We start from the raw sequence: 15,051 nt of genomic DNA, 5'->3' as shown, positions 1-15,051 counted from the left end.
GGAAGCCACCTGGCGCGGGCGCGGGGGCGGGGCGGGGGCGGGGGCGGGCGGGCGGCTCCGCGGCCTCTGGCGCCCCCTGGCGGCTGCCGCGGGAGGCGCAGCTTCGGAGCGGCCGTGCCCGCCGCCGAGATCTCCGCGGAGCAGCCGCTCTCCGTCCGCGAGGTCGAGGTCGCAAGGGCAGATCGGAGCCCCGCAGGCCTCGCAGCTCCGCAGGAGGGGCTGTCTGCCTGGAGCTGACTCGAGGTCCTCGCTGGCCTTCATGGTGGGGGGCCGGGGACGGAGCCCTGAGAGAGGGTGGGGACCTGGTGCCTAGGTGGGCTGGGGGGAGGACAGCCAGGGCGCTGAGGTTAGGGCCCGGGTGTCAGGGTGGGGGTGGGGGCCCTGACGTGCTCCCTCATAAGGCTGGCCTCCTGGGGGTGCTTGGTCTCTTGTCTCTACTGCTGCCTGCAGAGTGAATTAAGGATTCGCCTTGATAATTTCCCCTAGCTAGCCTCCGGATGTGTCCGGATAGGCTTCTCTAGAGGCTCCTTTGCCTTGGCCTGCTCTCTTCCCTTTGTGTCTTGGATCCCAGAAAGCTGGTCCCAGAAAGGCCTGACTACAGTCATGCACACCCCGAGTATGACGCTGGTTGCAGTGTTGTGTCCCAGGGGGTGTTGTACTTCAGGCCGACTCTCTCATTGTGAAATGAAAGCCTGGCTCCTCCAAAGGCAGAGCTGAGAAATAGGGTGACTGCTTTTGGTGAGTGGAGAGGGATGTTCCTGTACCCCGGAGCGGTCAGGAGGTAAAGCGTGGCCCGCCAACCCTGACCTAGTGCCAGACCCAGGGCAGGTAGCAGGGCTCACCTTCTCCTGTTCCTGCTGGGCCAGAACCCAGTGAAGGCAGCAGTCCGACCCTCCTGCCCAGGCTGCTTGTCCCTGGGGCCTGGACCAGGATGTAGGAAGGCGGTTCTTGAACTTCCCACCTCTTAGGTTTACGGGAGTCCAACTGGGGCAGGCTTAGGGGAGTGCCTGTTACTTACTCCATGCTTGTCCCACACCTGGTGGGCCTCCACTGGAGCAGCAGAAGATGTGGAGCACACCCACCCACAAGCACCTTGGCCTTTCAGAGCAAAGCTAGAACTGGCAGCTGGGCCAGAGGGGAGGGGTGCATCCTGCGTAGCTTCTCCCAGCTACTCTTCATGCTCAGTGAGCATGCGTCAGTGCAGTCTGGACTGTACAATGGGTGGCACTATTTACTGGAGAAGCAGACTATACATGGGTCTAAAAAAGGAGTTGGAGGGGACAGGCCTGCCAAGGCATTCAGTGGTAGCCCTCTGTGCTGCGTATTCTCCCCTTCTCAGCCCCAGGGATACTACCTGAAGTCTCAAGCATAGCTGATACTTCTTCTTGTCTCAGGGCCTGTGCACATGCTTTGCACACTCTGTGTGGAGTGCCCTCACCTGTCTCTGACCACCACTGCCTCCATTGGCTTTGTTTACTCTCACTCCTCCTTCAGGTCACGGCCCAGGCTGTGACCTTGCTTGTGTCATCCCTGCCCTGGCAGCCTGGCCTCCTGCCTGCCTGTTATTGTCTAATTACTTGTCTTTTGCCCCACTGGACTCCTTGAACACAGGAACTCACTCACTATGTCATCCCAGTGGCCCGCAGTTTGAGTTGAAGGGCTTCTGAGACAGGGCTTTCCACTAACCCGGAGGCAGGCAAAGTTGGCCAAATCCAGCCTAGGCCTGTTCATACATGGCCTGAAAGCTAAGAATGGTTTTTACATTTAGAAAGGATTATTTAAAAAGTAGAAGCAGTGACAGAGACCATAGCATGGCCACAAAATCTAAAATATTACCTTTGACCCTTTACAGAAAACCTATTGTCCCCTGCTCTTAGAGATGGGACACTGAGGGACTGCAGGATTGACTTGAAAGGGTCAACACCAGAGGGAGTTGCTATGGCTACTGGAGAGAGTACTGGCTGTGGAGTCAGAAGACCTGGTTCTAGTCCCATCCAGGTCTTGCCTAGTCTCCTCTCTGGGCCTCAGTCTCCCCACCTTTATAAAGGTGGTGACTACTGTTGCACTCAGGACACTTCCTGATGTCCGTGTGTGCTGCCCGCTGATGGTGACAGGCCACAGAGGAGATATTTGGGGTGGGTTGACCTTACGGCACTTTCTCTCCCCAGGAGGCTATGAATTTCTCTGCCCTAGAATGAGCAAAGTAGTATGTGTGTGAGTGAGGTGGAAGGTGGCTGTCCCCAGGCCCCTCCTGGGTCATGCCTTCACTTTGGTCCTCCCACTCTGCAGTGCCGCCCTCCACGCCGGACTGCGGCATCGAGGGAGAGACCGTGATCGGGAACAATATCCAGCTGACCTGCCAGTCGAAGGAGGGCTCTCCGGCTCCTCAGTACAGCTGGAAGAGCTATGACATCCTGAACAAGGAGCGGCCAGCCGCACCAGGTAACAGGGTCAGCGGGAAGACGGGCCCCCGCCCCAAAATGCAGGTGACTGGCTAGAGTTGCCAGGGGAGATCCCAGCCTGGCCAATCCGGCCTCCGTGCAGGGCTGCTGGGCTGCTGGGCTGCTCTTTCCCTCCACCCTGCAGTCAGCCTGTGATATCTTGCAGTTTCTCTAAGTTTTCTCATGATAATACCCATCTCACAGGTTGTTGTGGGAAGTAAAAGTGAATCATGTAAAGCACTCAGTGGAAGCACATAATAAATGTTCATTTGTTAACTTTGTTCCCTGCAACTCAATTCTCTCGAATGAGCATGTATGGATCACACTCTGTGCAAAAGCACCGGGTGGGATTTAATTTTGACTATGATCATGTCCTAGTCTAGCACTATGGCTGCACTCACAGGCAGGCATTCCCATCCTCATTCCCTATCCGGGCTTCACTGAACTTCACCTTCCCAAACATGCCCCCCATTTCTTCTTTTTTTTTTTTTTAAGATTTTATTTATTTATTCATGAGAGAATAAATAAATAAAGAGAGAGAGAGGCAGAGACACAGGCAGAGGGAGAAGCAGGATCCAAGCAGGGAGCCTGATGTGAGACTTGACCCCAGGTCTCCAGGATCACACCCTGGGGCCGAAGGCAGGTGCTAAACCGCTGAGCCACCCAGGGATCCCATGCCCCCCATTTCGGGCCACACCCAACTGCATGATCAGGTCTACTGGAAGGATCCCATGTTCTCAGGAGACATGAGGTTCAGCTGTGGTTGCCTGGACACCTGCTTTGTACTAGGCAGCTTGGTATTTGACCTTTGATCAGGAAACAAACTGAAAAAAAAAAAAAAACCAACAACCAAAGAACCCTATATAAATATTTTACTGTCATATTACCTTGGCACCAACTGCTGTGGGAATACCTCGCTGGCATTTTTGGGCTCGAGGGCCCCCTGGCACACCCAGTGCTCCTGGAGATAAAACAAAACAAAAACAAAAACAAAAACAAAAAAAAAACAAAGTCTGAAAGATGCCGGTTGGTTTAACTTCTGGGATATCTTTCCACTCAGTGTGGGCAGTGAAAAGTGAAGCAGTGGTTGGAGACATGTGAGAAATGGGATGGGGCAGGAGAAGAGCCCTCCGGGGCCTGCTGAGTCCCACCTGGTGAATGAACATTTTGAGGCTTTGGTCAAACGAGGATGAACTTTTTCACTCTGTCCTTCACTCACTTGGGGAACAAAATAAGAACTTTTAAAAAGTAATAATAATAATACAAATAGAACCCACTCAATCTAATGTAAATTAGAAAGTATAATGTGGATTTCAACAAGCTTCCAGTTTTGTTTCCAAATTTCTGGCTGGCAAATTTTTATCGAGTGTGTCTGGAATTTCTGTTGAAACCACCTGGCAGCCCTCCTCTGGGTCTATGGCCTGCCTCCTGACCTGTGCGTGACTCAGTGACTCCAGCAATGGTCACCAAGGTCTGCCATGGACAATGTTGGCCTGCACTTCCTTGCAGCAAAGTGTGTATAGGGAGACCCAGAGCTGAAGGTTACATGATGAATGCTATAATAGTTTTATATCCAATGGTGTTGGAAACCAGAGGATGCACAAGGAGATAAAAAAGGGTTTCTGCAAAGAGGGGGCACTTGGGGTGGCAATATAGCATGTGGCCAAGAGCATGGTGTGAGCTTGAATCCTGGCTCTGCCACTTGTTAGCTATGGGACCATGGTCACATGGTGATTGACTTGGCCTCTTTGTGCTTTAGTTTTTACATCTGTAAAATGGGCATAAAACTAGTACTCACTTCATAGAGTTCCTATGAAGGTTAAATAAAAGTACATGTAAAGCACGGAGACCGTGCCTGGTAAGAACTCCTTAATGCTGTGTGTTATGTGAACTAGATCCTTAAGGATGAGTGGGCGAGGTGTGGGAAATATCCCGGGAGCAGTGAGTTTCCATGCAGCCAAGGGTAGGGAGCATGCGCTGCAGGAAGGAGGGATCGCAAAGAGCTTGTGCATTGGGCTGGGGAGGTCAGCCTTTGCCCTGGAGGTCACCTTCTGAGGAGCATCATCACAGATACTACGCTACTCATAGCTCTCCTGCCTCCAGCTGGAAAGACTTCCAGGCGCTAGAAGCCAAAACTTCGTCTTTCTATGATTCAAAAGAGGAGAAACCCAAGGACTTGAAAGAAGGTCAAAGGGAGACTCGCATACTTACTTTGGAAAAGCTTCATCCTGTTTCAGGTTAAGGTTTGCTCAGAATCAAAATCCAGATCTGGGAGTGCCAGCCAAGCTTGCACCCGGTGTTGGCGTACAGGTGGGGTCATTCAGAGCCTTGGGTCTCCACCCGCCTCACGAGCACCAGAGTCTATCCTGTCTTCTTCAATTGGACCAAACCCAGTTCTAATTCTTAAAACATGTTAGTCCACAGTGGACAACTTGGAGAGTAGGGTTCCTCCACACTCCTACATCTGAAGACAGCAGAGATTGCTTCCTTTCACTTAGTAATCGGTGGAAGCAAGCCAGCAGTGTAAAGAACAGGGAATCTGGAATCAGTAAATAAGAATTTCAGTCCTGGTGTCTCCGCTTTGTAGCTGTAAGTCACTCACAGCCTCTTTGACCCTTAGTATCATCATCTGAAAACCTGGGATGATCATTATACCACCTTCCCTGAAGGCTGTGAAGAGGATAAGAGGAGATCCCATGTATGATAGTTCTGAACATCCTTTGTCGGCCAGCTGAGCTTCATGTACTGGAAGAGTAGGAATTTGGGTCTCAAAGAAGGAAGGAGGGGTACTTCTGGGGCTAGAGCACTTTAGAAGAGGAGATTCTCAAAGGTTTGAAAGAGTGGGCAGGGGCCCTGCAGCCAGGGAGGGTCCTGAGGATCCTGGGTGAGAGGTGGCAGCCTGAGCTTATTGACAAGCCATAGGATCAGGGTTGTGGGGGTGGAAAGTGGCCAGGGAAATGAAAGTTAAATCTTGCCAATTTAACATCAGTGTCTCTGGGAGACCAGGGTTTCTCTGTGGGGAAATCTCGCCCCAGCTGTCGCCCTGAAGTGCTGGGAAGGGCTGACTGTCCTGTGCGTTCCTCTTCTGGACCACAAGGTGTCACCACCACAGCACAAACATTAGCTTTAGCCAGATTTCAAAAACTGTATTAGGTCCCTTCTAAGAGGACAAGCAGCTTGGGAGCCCCAGCTCAGAATCAGAGCAGATCTTGTGGCACTAGATACACACTGGTTAATTCCAGAGCAGCTTCTTTTTTTTTTTTTTTTTAAGATTTTATTTATTTATTCATGAGAGACACAAAGTCATAGGCAGAGGGAGAAGCAGGCTCTGCACTGGGAGCCTGATGCAGGACTTGATTCCAGGACCCCAGGATCACAGCATAAGCCAAAGACAGACACCAACCACTGAGCCACCCAGGTGCCCCTCCAGAGCAGCTTCTAATGACTGTCATTTCCTTTGTGCAACAAGCCCCAGAGCCCAAAGCTGGGCTCTGATAACCAGCACGGTCCTGGAGGCAGTCTGAAGTCCTGTCTGATGTGTCTGCTCTGTGTCTTACACATAGACTGAATCTCGCACTCTAAAGCAGGGGGAATCTGATAAGGGTTATAGACCCTGTAAGTATTCCCAGGGTCATAGAACATTTCCCAAAATGTATTCCTTCAAGATGCCTCTTTTTTTTTTTTTTTTTTTTTTTTTAAAGATTTTATTTATTTACGAGAGAGCGCGCCCGAGCAGGTTGGGGCAGTTTTGAAAGAAAGGGAGAGAGAATCCCAAGCAGACCCTGTGCTGAGCATGGAGCCCAGGGCAGGGAGGGCTCGATCTCACAACCTTGAGATCATGATCTGAGCCAAAAATCAAGAGTCAGACACTCAACTGACTGAGCAGCCCAGGAGCCCCAAGATCCCTCTAAAAATAAAAGAATCCAATTAGTTTACAAAATAAGACCATTAGGGAGGAAGCGTTGTGATGGCAGAGGAGTAGGGGACCCTCAGTTGGTCTCGTTCCTCGAATACAACTAGACAGTTACTGAATCATTCTGAACACCCAAGAAATCAATCAGAGGTTCTGAGAAAACGAATACCGCAAGTGGACAAGCTGAAAAGTGAGCACCTTTTGGGAGGTGGGAGGTGCAGAGGCCGGACCCCAGTGTGACACGGCTGAATATAGGTGGCATAGAGGGTGCCTGCTGGAGGACCACCCCCGCCACCTCCCCAGGCGCTGCGGCAGCGAGCGCAGACCTTCCGGAGCTGCAGGTGGCAGAGCAGGGCAGAAATCCGGGTGTGACACTGTGATCTGAGGGTCCCCTGGGTCACAGGAACAACAGATTGCGCCTAAGTGGTGCACTGTCCCCAGGCATAGGGACGTGGGACCCGGCTGAGAACAGCAAGTCTAGGTGCTGGCCTTCTGCCTAGATGGCCATGAACTGCGTGGTTGTGTGACGCTTTCCCGGGCCGGGTCCAGCAAAAGGCAGAAGCGTGGTGAGACCCTCCCCAGGAGGAGTAGTGCAGGTCTGTGCTGCTGGAGTCCCTAAAATCTGGAGGAGTCCTGAAACTCAGTCATGCACCTGAGACAAAAAAAGCTTGGACACAAGCAGGGTGAACGCAGAGTTCTGATGGAAATCAGGGCGACAAGAGTGATTGATTCTGCGAAGAGTGGGGAGCCCAATTTTCAACTCTGGGGCTAGAGAGGGGGCAGGGGCTGCCACTTTCACCCTGCCCAACAGTGTTGAAAGCCTTAGGGGAGCAAAAACAGTGCCACCTAGTGGAGCCCAGAGCCACTTACACAAAGCCCTACCTCCCTGCGCCCTGGAGGCCCATTTTCACTAGGGCAAGTTCACCTGAGAATCAGCATAACCCGCCCCTCCCCAAGAAGACAACACAAACCCTGGTTCTCACCGAGTTTACTGATCATAGAGAGCTGCAAACCTTCAGCTTTAGGGGAAAATAGTATCTAGCATCTTTTGTACTTTTATTCTTTATTATTTTTTTATTTTAAAATTTTTATATATACTTTATATTTTTTTTATTTTTTGTTTCCTTTTATTTTATTCATATATTTTTTCTTTCTTATTCTGGTATCTAGTTTCTTTTAAAAGCAGGCCAAAACACACCCAGGACCTATGTTTTTGTTGTTATTGTTTTGTTGCTTTTCTTTTTCCTTTCTTCTTTTCATTTCTGGACAAAATGACAAGATGGAGAAAATTCACCCCAAAAGAAAGAACAGGAGGTAGTACTCACAGCCAGGGAGTTCATCAATATGGATAGAAGTAAGATGTCTGTACTAGAATTTAAAATGATGATTATAAAGATAGTAGTTGGGCTTGAAAAAGGCACAGATGACACTAGAGAATTCCTTACAATAGAGAAAAAGAACTAAAATCTAGTCAGGCTGAAATTTAAAATGCTATGACTGAAATGTAGTCCCAAGTGGAGGCTATAAAACCAAGGATGAATGAATCAGAAGAGTGAATCAGTGATATAGAAGATAAGATTATGGAAAATAAGGAAGCTGAAAAGAAGAAGGAAATAAAACTATTAGATCACAAAAGACTTAGGGAACTCAGTGATTCCATACAGTGAAATGATATCCATAGTATAGGAGTATCAGAAGAAGAACAGCGGAGCAGGGGATGGGGGGAGTGGGGAGAGAAAGGGCAGAAGGCTTATTTGAATAAATTATAGCTGAGAACTTCCTTAATCTGGGGAAGGAAACAGGCATTCAAGTCTAAGATGTACAGAGAACTCCTCTCAAAATCAACAAAAATAGGTCAACAGCACAACATACTATAGTGAAACTTGCAAATTAAAGATAAAGAGAAAAACCTGAAGGCAGCTCGGAACAAGAGGTCCTTAACTTATAAGGACAGACACAGGAGGCTGATACAGACCTGTCCCCAGAGACCTGGCAGGCCAGAAAGGACTGGCATGATATATTATTCAATATGCTAAATGAGAAAAATGTGCAGCCAAGAATCCTTTATTCAGCAAGGCTGTCATTCAGGATAGAAGGAGAGATAAAGAGTTTCTATGACAAACAAAAACTAAAGGAATTTGCGAATACTAAACCAGCCCTGCAAGAAATATATTTTTTAAAGATTTTATTCATTCATTCACGAGAGACAGAGAGAGGCAGAGACACAGGCAGAGGGAGAAGCAGGCTCCATGTAGGGATCCTGACATGGGACTTGATCCTGGGTCTCCACGATCAGGCCCTGGGCTGAAGGTGGCAACGGTAAACCGCTGAGCCACCTGGGCTGCCCCCCTGCAAGAAATATTAAAGGGGATCCTTTGAGCAGAAAGAGAGACCAAAAGTAACAAAGATCAGAAAGGAACAGACAATCTACAGGAACAGCAACTTTACAGGTAATACAATGGTATTAAATTCATATCTTTGAATAATTACTGAATGTAAATGGAACAAATGCTCCAATCAAAACACTTAGGGTATCAGAATGGATAAAAAAAACAAGACTCATTGATATGCTGCTTACAGGAGACTCATTTTAGAAAGTGAAGGGGTGGAGAACCATCTATCATGTTAATGGACATCAAAAGAAAGCTAGAGTAGCCAGCTTTAAAGTCAGACAAACTAGATTTTATTTTTTTTTTAATTTTTTTTTCTTTATTTATTTATGATAGTCACAGAGAGAGAGAGAGAGAGGCAGAGACACAGGCAGAGGGAGAAGCAGGCTCCATGCACCGGGAGCCCGACGTGGGATTCGATCCCGGGTCTCCAGGATCGCGCCCTGGGCCAAAGGCAGGCGCCAAACCGCTGCGCCACCCAGGGATCCCGACAAATTAGATTTTAAACCAAAGATTGTACTAAGAGATGAAGAAGGATGACGCCTTCTCATTATAAAAGGATCTATCCAACAAGAAGATTTAACAACTGTAAATATTTATGCCCTTAACTTGGTAGCAAATATATAAGTCAACAAATAACAAAATTAAAGAAACTCATTAATAATAATACAAAAATAGGAGGGTACTTTGACGCCCCACTCACAGCAATGGACAGATCATCTAAGCAGAAGATCAACAAAGAAACAAGGGCTGTGAATGACACACTGAACCAGATGGACCTCACAGATACATTCACAGCATTTCACCCTAAATCGGCAGAATGCACATTCTTATCAAGTGCACATGAAACATTCTCCAGAATAGATCATATACTGGGTTGCAAGTCAGGACTCAACTGGTACAAAAAGACATCATACCATGCATATTTTCAGATCACAATTATGTGAAACTTGAAGTCGACCACAAGAAAAAATTTGGAAGGACCACAAATACATGGAGGTTAAAGAACATCCTGCTGAAGAATGAATGGGTCGACCAGGAAAATAAAGAACAAATTTAAAATACATGGAATCACATGAAAATGAAAACGCCAATAGTTCAAAACCTTTGGGATACAGCAAAAGTGGTCCTAAGAGGGAAGTATATAGCAGTACAGGTCTCTGTCAAGAAACAATAAAAGGCTCAAATATACAATCTAACCTTACACCTAAGGGGGCTGGGGAAAAAAAAACACCAAATAAAGCCTAAGTTCAGCAGGAGAAAAGAAATAATAAAGATTAGAGCAGAAATCAATGAGATAGAAATTTTTAAAAAGCATTAGAATGGATCAACAAAACTAGGAGCTGGTTCATTGAAGGAATTAACAAGATTGATAAACTCCTAGCCAGACTTACCAAAAAGAAAACAGAATGGGCCCAAATAAATAAAATCATAAATGAAAGAGGAGAGATCATAACCAGCACTGAAGAAATATAAGAGAATATTATGAACAATTATATGCCAACAAATTAGGCAATGTGGAAGAAATGAATACATTCTTAGAAACATAAACTACCAAAACTGAAAGAAGACATAGAAAGCCTGAACTGAGCCATAACCAGCAAAGAAATTGAAGATGTTATCAAAATCTCTCAACAAGGATTCCTGGGTGGCTCAGTTGTTTAGTGCCTGCCTTCGGCCCAGGGCGTGATCCTGGAGTCCTGGGATCGAGTCCCACATCAGGCTCCCTGCGTGGAGCCTGCTTCTTCCTCTGCCTGTGTCTCTGCCTCTCTCTCTCTCTCTCTCTCTCTCTCTCTCTAGAATAATAATAATAATAATAAATCTCTCAAGAAACAAGAGTCTAGGGCCAGATGGCTTCCCAAGCAAATTCTACCAAACATTTAAAGAAGAATTAATACCTATTCTTCTGAAACCATTTCAAAAAATAGAAATGGAAGGAAAATTTCCAAACTGATCCTATGAGGCCATTACCTTGATCTCCAAACCAAAGAACTCACCAAAAAGGAGAATTACAGACCAATATCCTTGATGAACATGGGTGCAAAATTCTCACCGGTACTAGCCAATAGGATCCAAACTCTCTTTAGTGCAGGGATAGAGGAAACATACCTCAACATCATAAAGCCATATGTGAAAAACCCACAGCAAGTATCATCCTTCATGGAAAAAACTGAGTTTTCCCCCTAAGGTCACAAACATACCAGGATGTCTGCTCTCGCTACTTTTGTTCAACATAGTACTTACTAGAAGTCCTAGCCTCAGCAATCAGACAACAAAAGAAATAAAAAGCATCCAAATTGGCAAAGAAGAAATCAAGCTTTCAGTCTTTGTAGATGACATGACATTCTATGTAGAAAATCTGAAAGACTCCACCAGAAAATTGCTAGAACTGATATAGGAATTCATCAACATCAAATTTGTTGCATTTCTATACAGTAACAATGAAGTAGCAGAAAGAGAAATCAGGGTATTGATCATGTTTACAATTGCATGAAAAACCATAAGATACCTAGGAATAACTTAATCAAGGAGGTAAAAGATCTGTACTCTGAATACTATAGAACACTTACGAAAGAAACTGAGGAAGACACAAAGAAATGGAAAAACATTCCATATTCATGACTGGAAGAACAAATATTGATGAAATGTCTATGCTACCCAAAGCAATCTACGCATTCAATGCAATTGCTATCAAAATACCACCAGCATTTTTCACAGAGCTGGAACAAACAATCCTAAAATTTGTATGGAACCAGAAAAGACCCCAAATAGCCAAAGGAATGTTGAAAAAGAAAACCAGAATGGAGACATCACAATTCTGGACTTCAAGCTGTATTACAAAGCTAATCATCAGGACAGTATGGTTATGGGCACAAAAGCAACACATACATCAGTGGAACAGAAGAGAGAACTCAGAAATGAACCTTCAACTCTATGGTCAACTAATCTTGAGCAAAGCAAGAAAGAATATACAATGAAAAAAAGACAGTCTCTTCAACAGTCACTCATCACCAAGGAAATACAAATCAAAACCACAATGAGATACCACCTCACACCAGTCAGAATGGCTAAAATTAACAAGTCAGGAAATGACAGATGTTGGTGAGGATGTGGAGAAAGGAGAGCCCTCATACACTGTTGGTGGCAATGCAAAGTGGTATAGCCACTCTGGAAAACAGTATGCAGGTTCCTCAAAAAAGTTGAAAATAGAGCTACCTACAACCCAGGAATTGCACTACTGGGTATTAACCTTCAAAGATACAAATGTAGTGATCCAAAGGGGCACCTGCACCCCATTGTTTATAGCAGCAATGTCCACAATAGCCAAACTATGGGAAGAGCCCAGATGTCTACCAACAGATGAATGGATAAAGAAGATATATCTAGAAATATCGATATATATACACACATATGTACACACAATGTACACTACTTAGCCATCAAAAAATGAAATCTTGCCTTTTGGAGCAATGTGAATGGAACTAGAGGATATTATGTTAAGTGAAATAAGTCAATCATAGAAAGACAATTATCATATGATCTCACTCATCTGTGGAATTTAAGAAACAAAACAGAGGATCATAAGGGAAGAGAGGTAAAAATAAATCAAAGTGAAATCAGAGAGGGAGACAAACCATAAGAGACTCTTAACTATAGGAAACAAACAGTGTTGCTGGAGGGGAGGCGGGTGGGGGACGGGGTAATTGGGTGATGGATATTAAGGAGGGCGCTTCATGTAATGAGCTACTGGATGGTATATGCAACTGATGAGTCACTCAATCCTACCCCTGAAACTAATAATATACTATACGTTAACTAACTTTAAAAAAAAATTGAAAGAAAAGAAAGACCATTAATACTATAATCCTCATTTAGGAACACCCAGTCCACACTAGCAAATTAGAAGCTCTAAGAGTTCTCTTGTTAAAAAACATAATGATTTTTAATGATTTTGAAATTTGCTTTGGCCTTGGATCACTTTTTTAGCACAGCATATTAATGTCACATGTAAGCAATATTGCAGAAAACAATGACATATGAAATTCTAGGATGGAAGAAGTAGCACTTTATATAGAATGAGCACCCAGAAAATACAGCTGTGGGTTTCAAGGGAAGAATCTGAAGAAAGTACATAGCAAAAGATTGGAAGAAAATAACCCAAATCACCAGCTGTTATTTCTAGCTGGTGAAATTACGGATGATTTTATTTTATTCTCTGTTCTTCATACCAGTTTTCCCTGAACCTTCAGATGAGATTAAACTCCTTTGCTATAAACGCAAATAGCATTTCCATTTTGAACTCTAACCACCCTGTGACCATCCTGGTTTCATGTCTATTAGCCCTCATGCCAAGATAAACACTGTCTTCATCTTGTTTAGTGCTAATTCGATCAAGCATCTAAAGGTTTTCTGGTCTGAACTGAATTGAAATAATAGCTTCATGTCATGTACAATTCTTATAATGAATGTACATCATTTTTATAATACCTTTTTTTAAAAAAGAAAATTGTCAACTGCTCTTGAGAGCTCTAGACCTAAAACAGGATTTTTGTTACACTTTGTCATTTCTTAATTTTGTGATGTTCGGCAAGTACCTTAAGTTGTCTAAGCTTTAAATTACCTCTGTGACATTGGAGATTTTGTTCCACTTCCCATACGAGATTGCTGACGAAAATCATAGGACATTTGAGGAAGTATACCAAGTAGCACATCCAGACAAGGAAAATCCACACCAAGATACAATCTTGCAAGAATGTGGAGGTGGGGCTGGGGGAGGCTGTGCACACCAGGGGAACTGGCAAGAGGTAAAGCTGAGGTGATTACAGGACCAGATATGTAACCCTGTGATCGTATTAAGAAGCTTGGACTTGCGTGTGTGTATTTACGTTTTAATTTTAATTCCAGTTAGTTAACATACAATGTAATATTAGTTTCAGGTGTACAATATAGTGATGCAACACTTCCATGCATCACCCAGTGCACATCACAAGTGTACTCCTTAATCCCAATCACCTATTTCACCCATCCCCCCACCCACCTCCACTCTTACCATCAATTTGTTCACTATAATTAAGAGTCTGTTTCTTTATTTGTCTCTCTTATTTTTTGCATTTAAAAATTTTACTTAAATTCAATTAATTAACATATAATGTATTACTGGTTTCAGAGGTAGAGGTCAGTGATTCATCAGTTATATATAACACCCAGTGCTCATTACATCACATGCGCTCCTTAGTGTTCATCACACAGTTACCCCAACCCCACCCCTTTCCCTTCCAGTGACCTTCAGTTTGTCCCCCATAGTTAAGACTCTCTTATGGTTTGTCTCCCTCTCTGATTTCACCATGTTTTATTTTTTCTTCTCTCCATCTCTTATCCTCTGTTTTATTTCTTAAATTCCACAGATGAATGAGATCATATAATTGTCTTTCTATGACTGACTTATTTCACTTAGCATAATATCCTCTAGTTCCAGGGGATCCCTGGGTGGCGCAGTGGTTTGGCGCCTGCCTTTGGCCCAGGGCGCGATCCTGGAGACCCAGGATCGAATCCCACATCGGGCTCCCGGTGCATGGAGCCTGCTTCTCCCTCTGCCTGTGTCTCTGCCTCTCTCTCTCTCTCTCTGTGACTATCATAAATAAAAAAATAAAAAAAAGAAATTTTAATATCCTCTAGTTCCATCCACATCATTGCAAGAGATAAGATTTCATTTTTTGATGGCTAAGTAGTATTCCATTGTATGTGTGTGTGTGTGTGTGTGTATACATCTTCTTTATCCATTCATCTGATTTTAAAGATTTTTAAAAATTTATTTATTCATGAGAGACACAGAGACAGAGACACAGACAGAGGGAGAAGCAGGCTCCCCTTGGGGAGCCCGATATGGGACTCTATCCTGGGATCCCAGGATCACGCCCTGAGCATTAAGGCAAATGCTCAACCACTGAGCCACCCAGGCATCCTTATCCATTCATCTATAGGTGGAAGTCTGGGCTTTTTCTATAGTTTGGCAATTATGGACATTGCTGCTATAAACATTGGGGTGCAGGTGCCCTCTTGGATCACTGCATTTGTATCTTTGAAGGTAAATATCCACTAGTGCAATTCCTGGGTCATAGGGTAGGTATATTTTCAACTTTTTGAGGAACCTCCATACTGTTTTCCAGAGTGGCTATACCACTTTGCATTGCCACCAACAGTGTATGAGGGCTCTCCTTTCTCCACATCCTCATCAACATCCGTCATTTCCTGACTTGTTAATTTTAGCCATTCTGACTGGTGTGAGGTGGTATCTCATTGTGGTTTT

General features: G+C 44.9%; 1 protein-coding gene and 1 long non-coding RNA gene across 10 annotated transcripts in view; one reads left to right on the top strand and one right to left on the bottom strand.

Moving 5' to 3' along the window:
- LOC144316068 (uncharacterized) overlaps positions 1 to 15,051 on the bottom strand; it is a 44,094-nt gene that overhangs the window by 5,683 nt on the left and 23,360 nt on the right. For all 9 annotated transcript variants that reach the window (XR_013381864.1, XR_013381870.1, XR_013381868.1 and 6 more), the window contains 2 exons: positions 4,653 to 4,980; positions 3,329 to 3,402 (listed from right to left, as the gene is read on the bottom strand). This is a non-coding gene — a long non-coding RNA (uncharacterized LOC144316068). The remainder of the gene's footprint in view (positions 1 to 3,328; positions 3,403 to 4,652; positions 4,981 to 15,051) is intronic.
- The window catches only part of GPA33 (glycoprotein A33), a 47,274-nt gene that overhangs the window by 27,619 nt on the left and 4,604 nt on the right, over positions 1 to 15,051 (top strand). The window contains exon 4 of the mRNA XM_077901514.1: positions 2,290 to 2,442. Within this exon, the coding sequence (XP_077757640.1) occupies positions 2,290 to 2,442 (153 nt within the window). The remainder of the gene's footprint in view (positions 1 to 2,289; positions 2,443 to 15,051) is intronic.

Source organism: Canis aureus, chromosome 6 (genome assembly GCF_053574225.1).
Source record: "Canis aureus isolate CA01 chromosome 6, VMU_Caureus_v.1.0, whole genome shotgun sequence".
NCBI lineage: Eukaryota > Metazoa > Chordata > Mammalia > Carnivora > Canidae > Canis > Canis aureus.
This window is presented reverse-complemented; position numbering and strand designations above follow the sequence as displayed.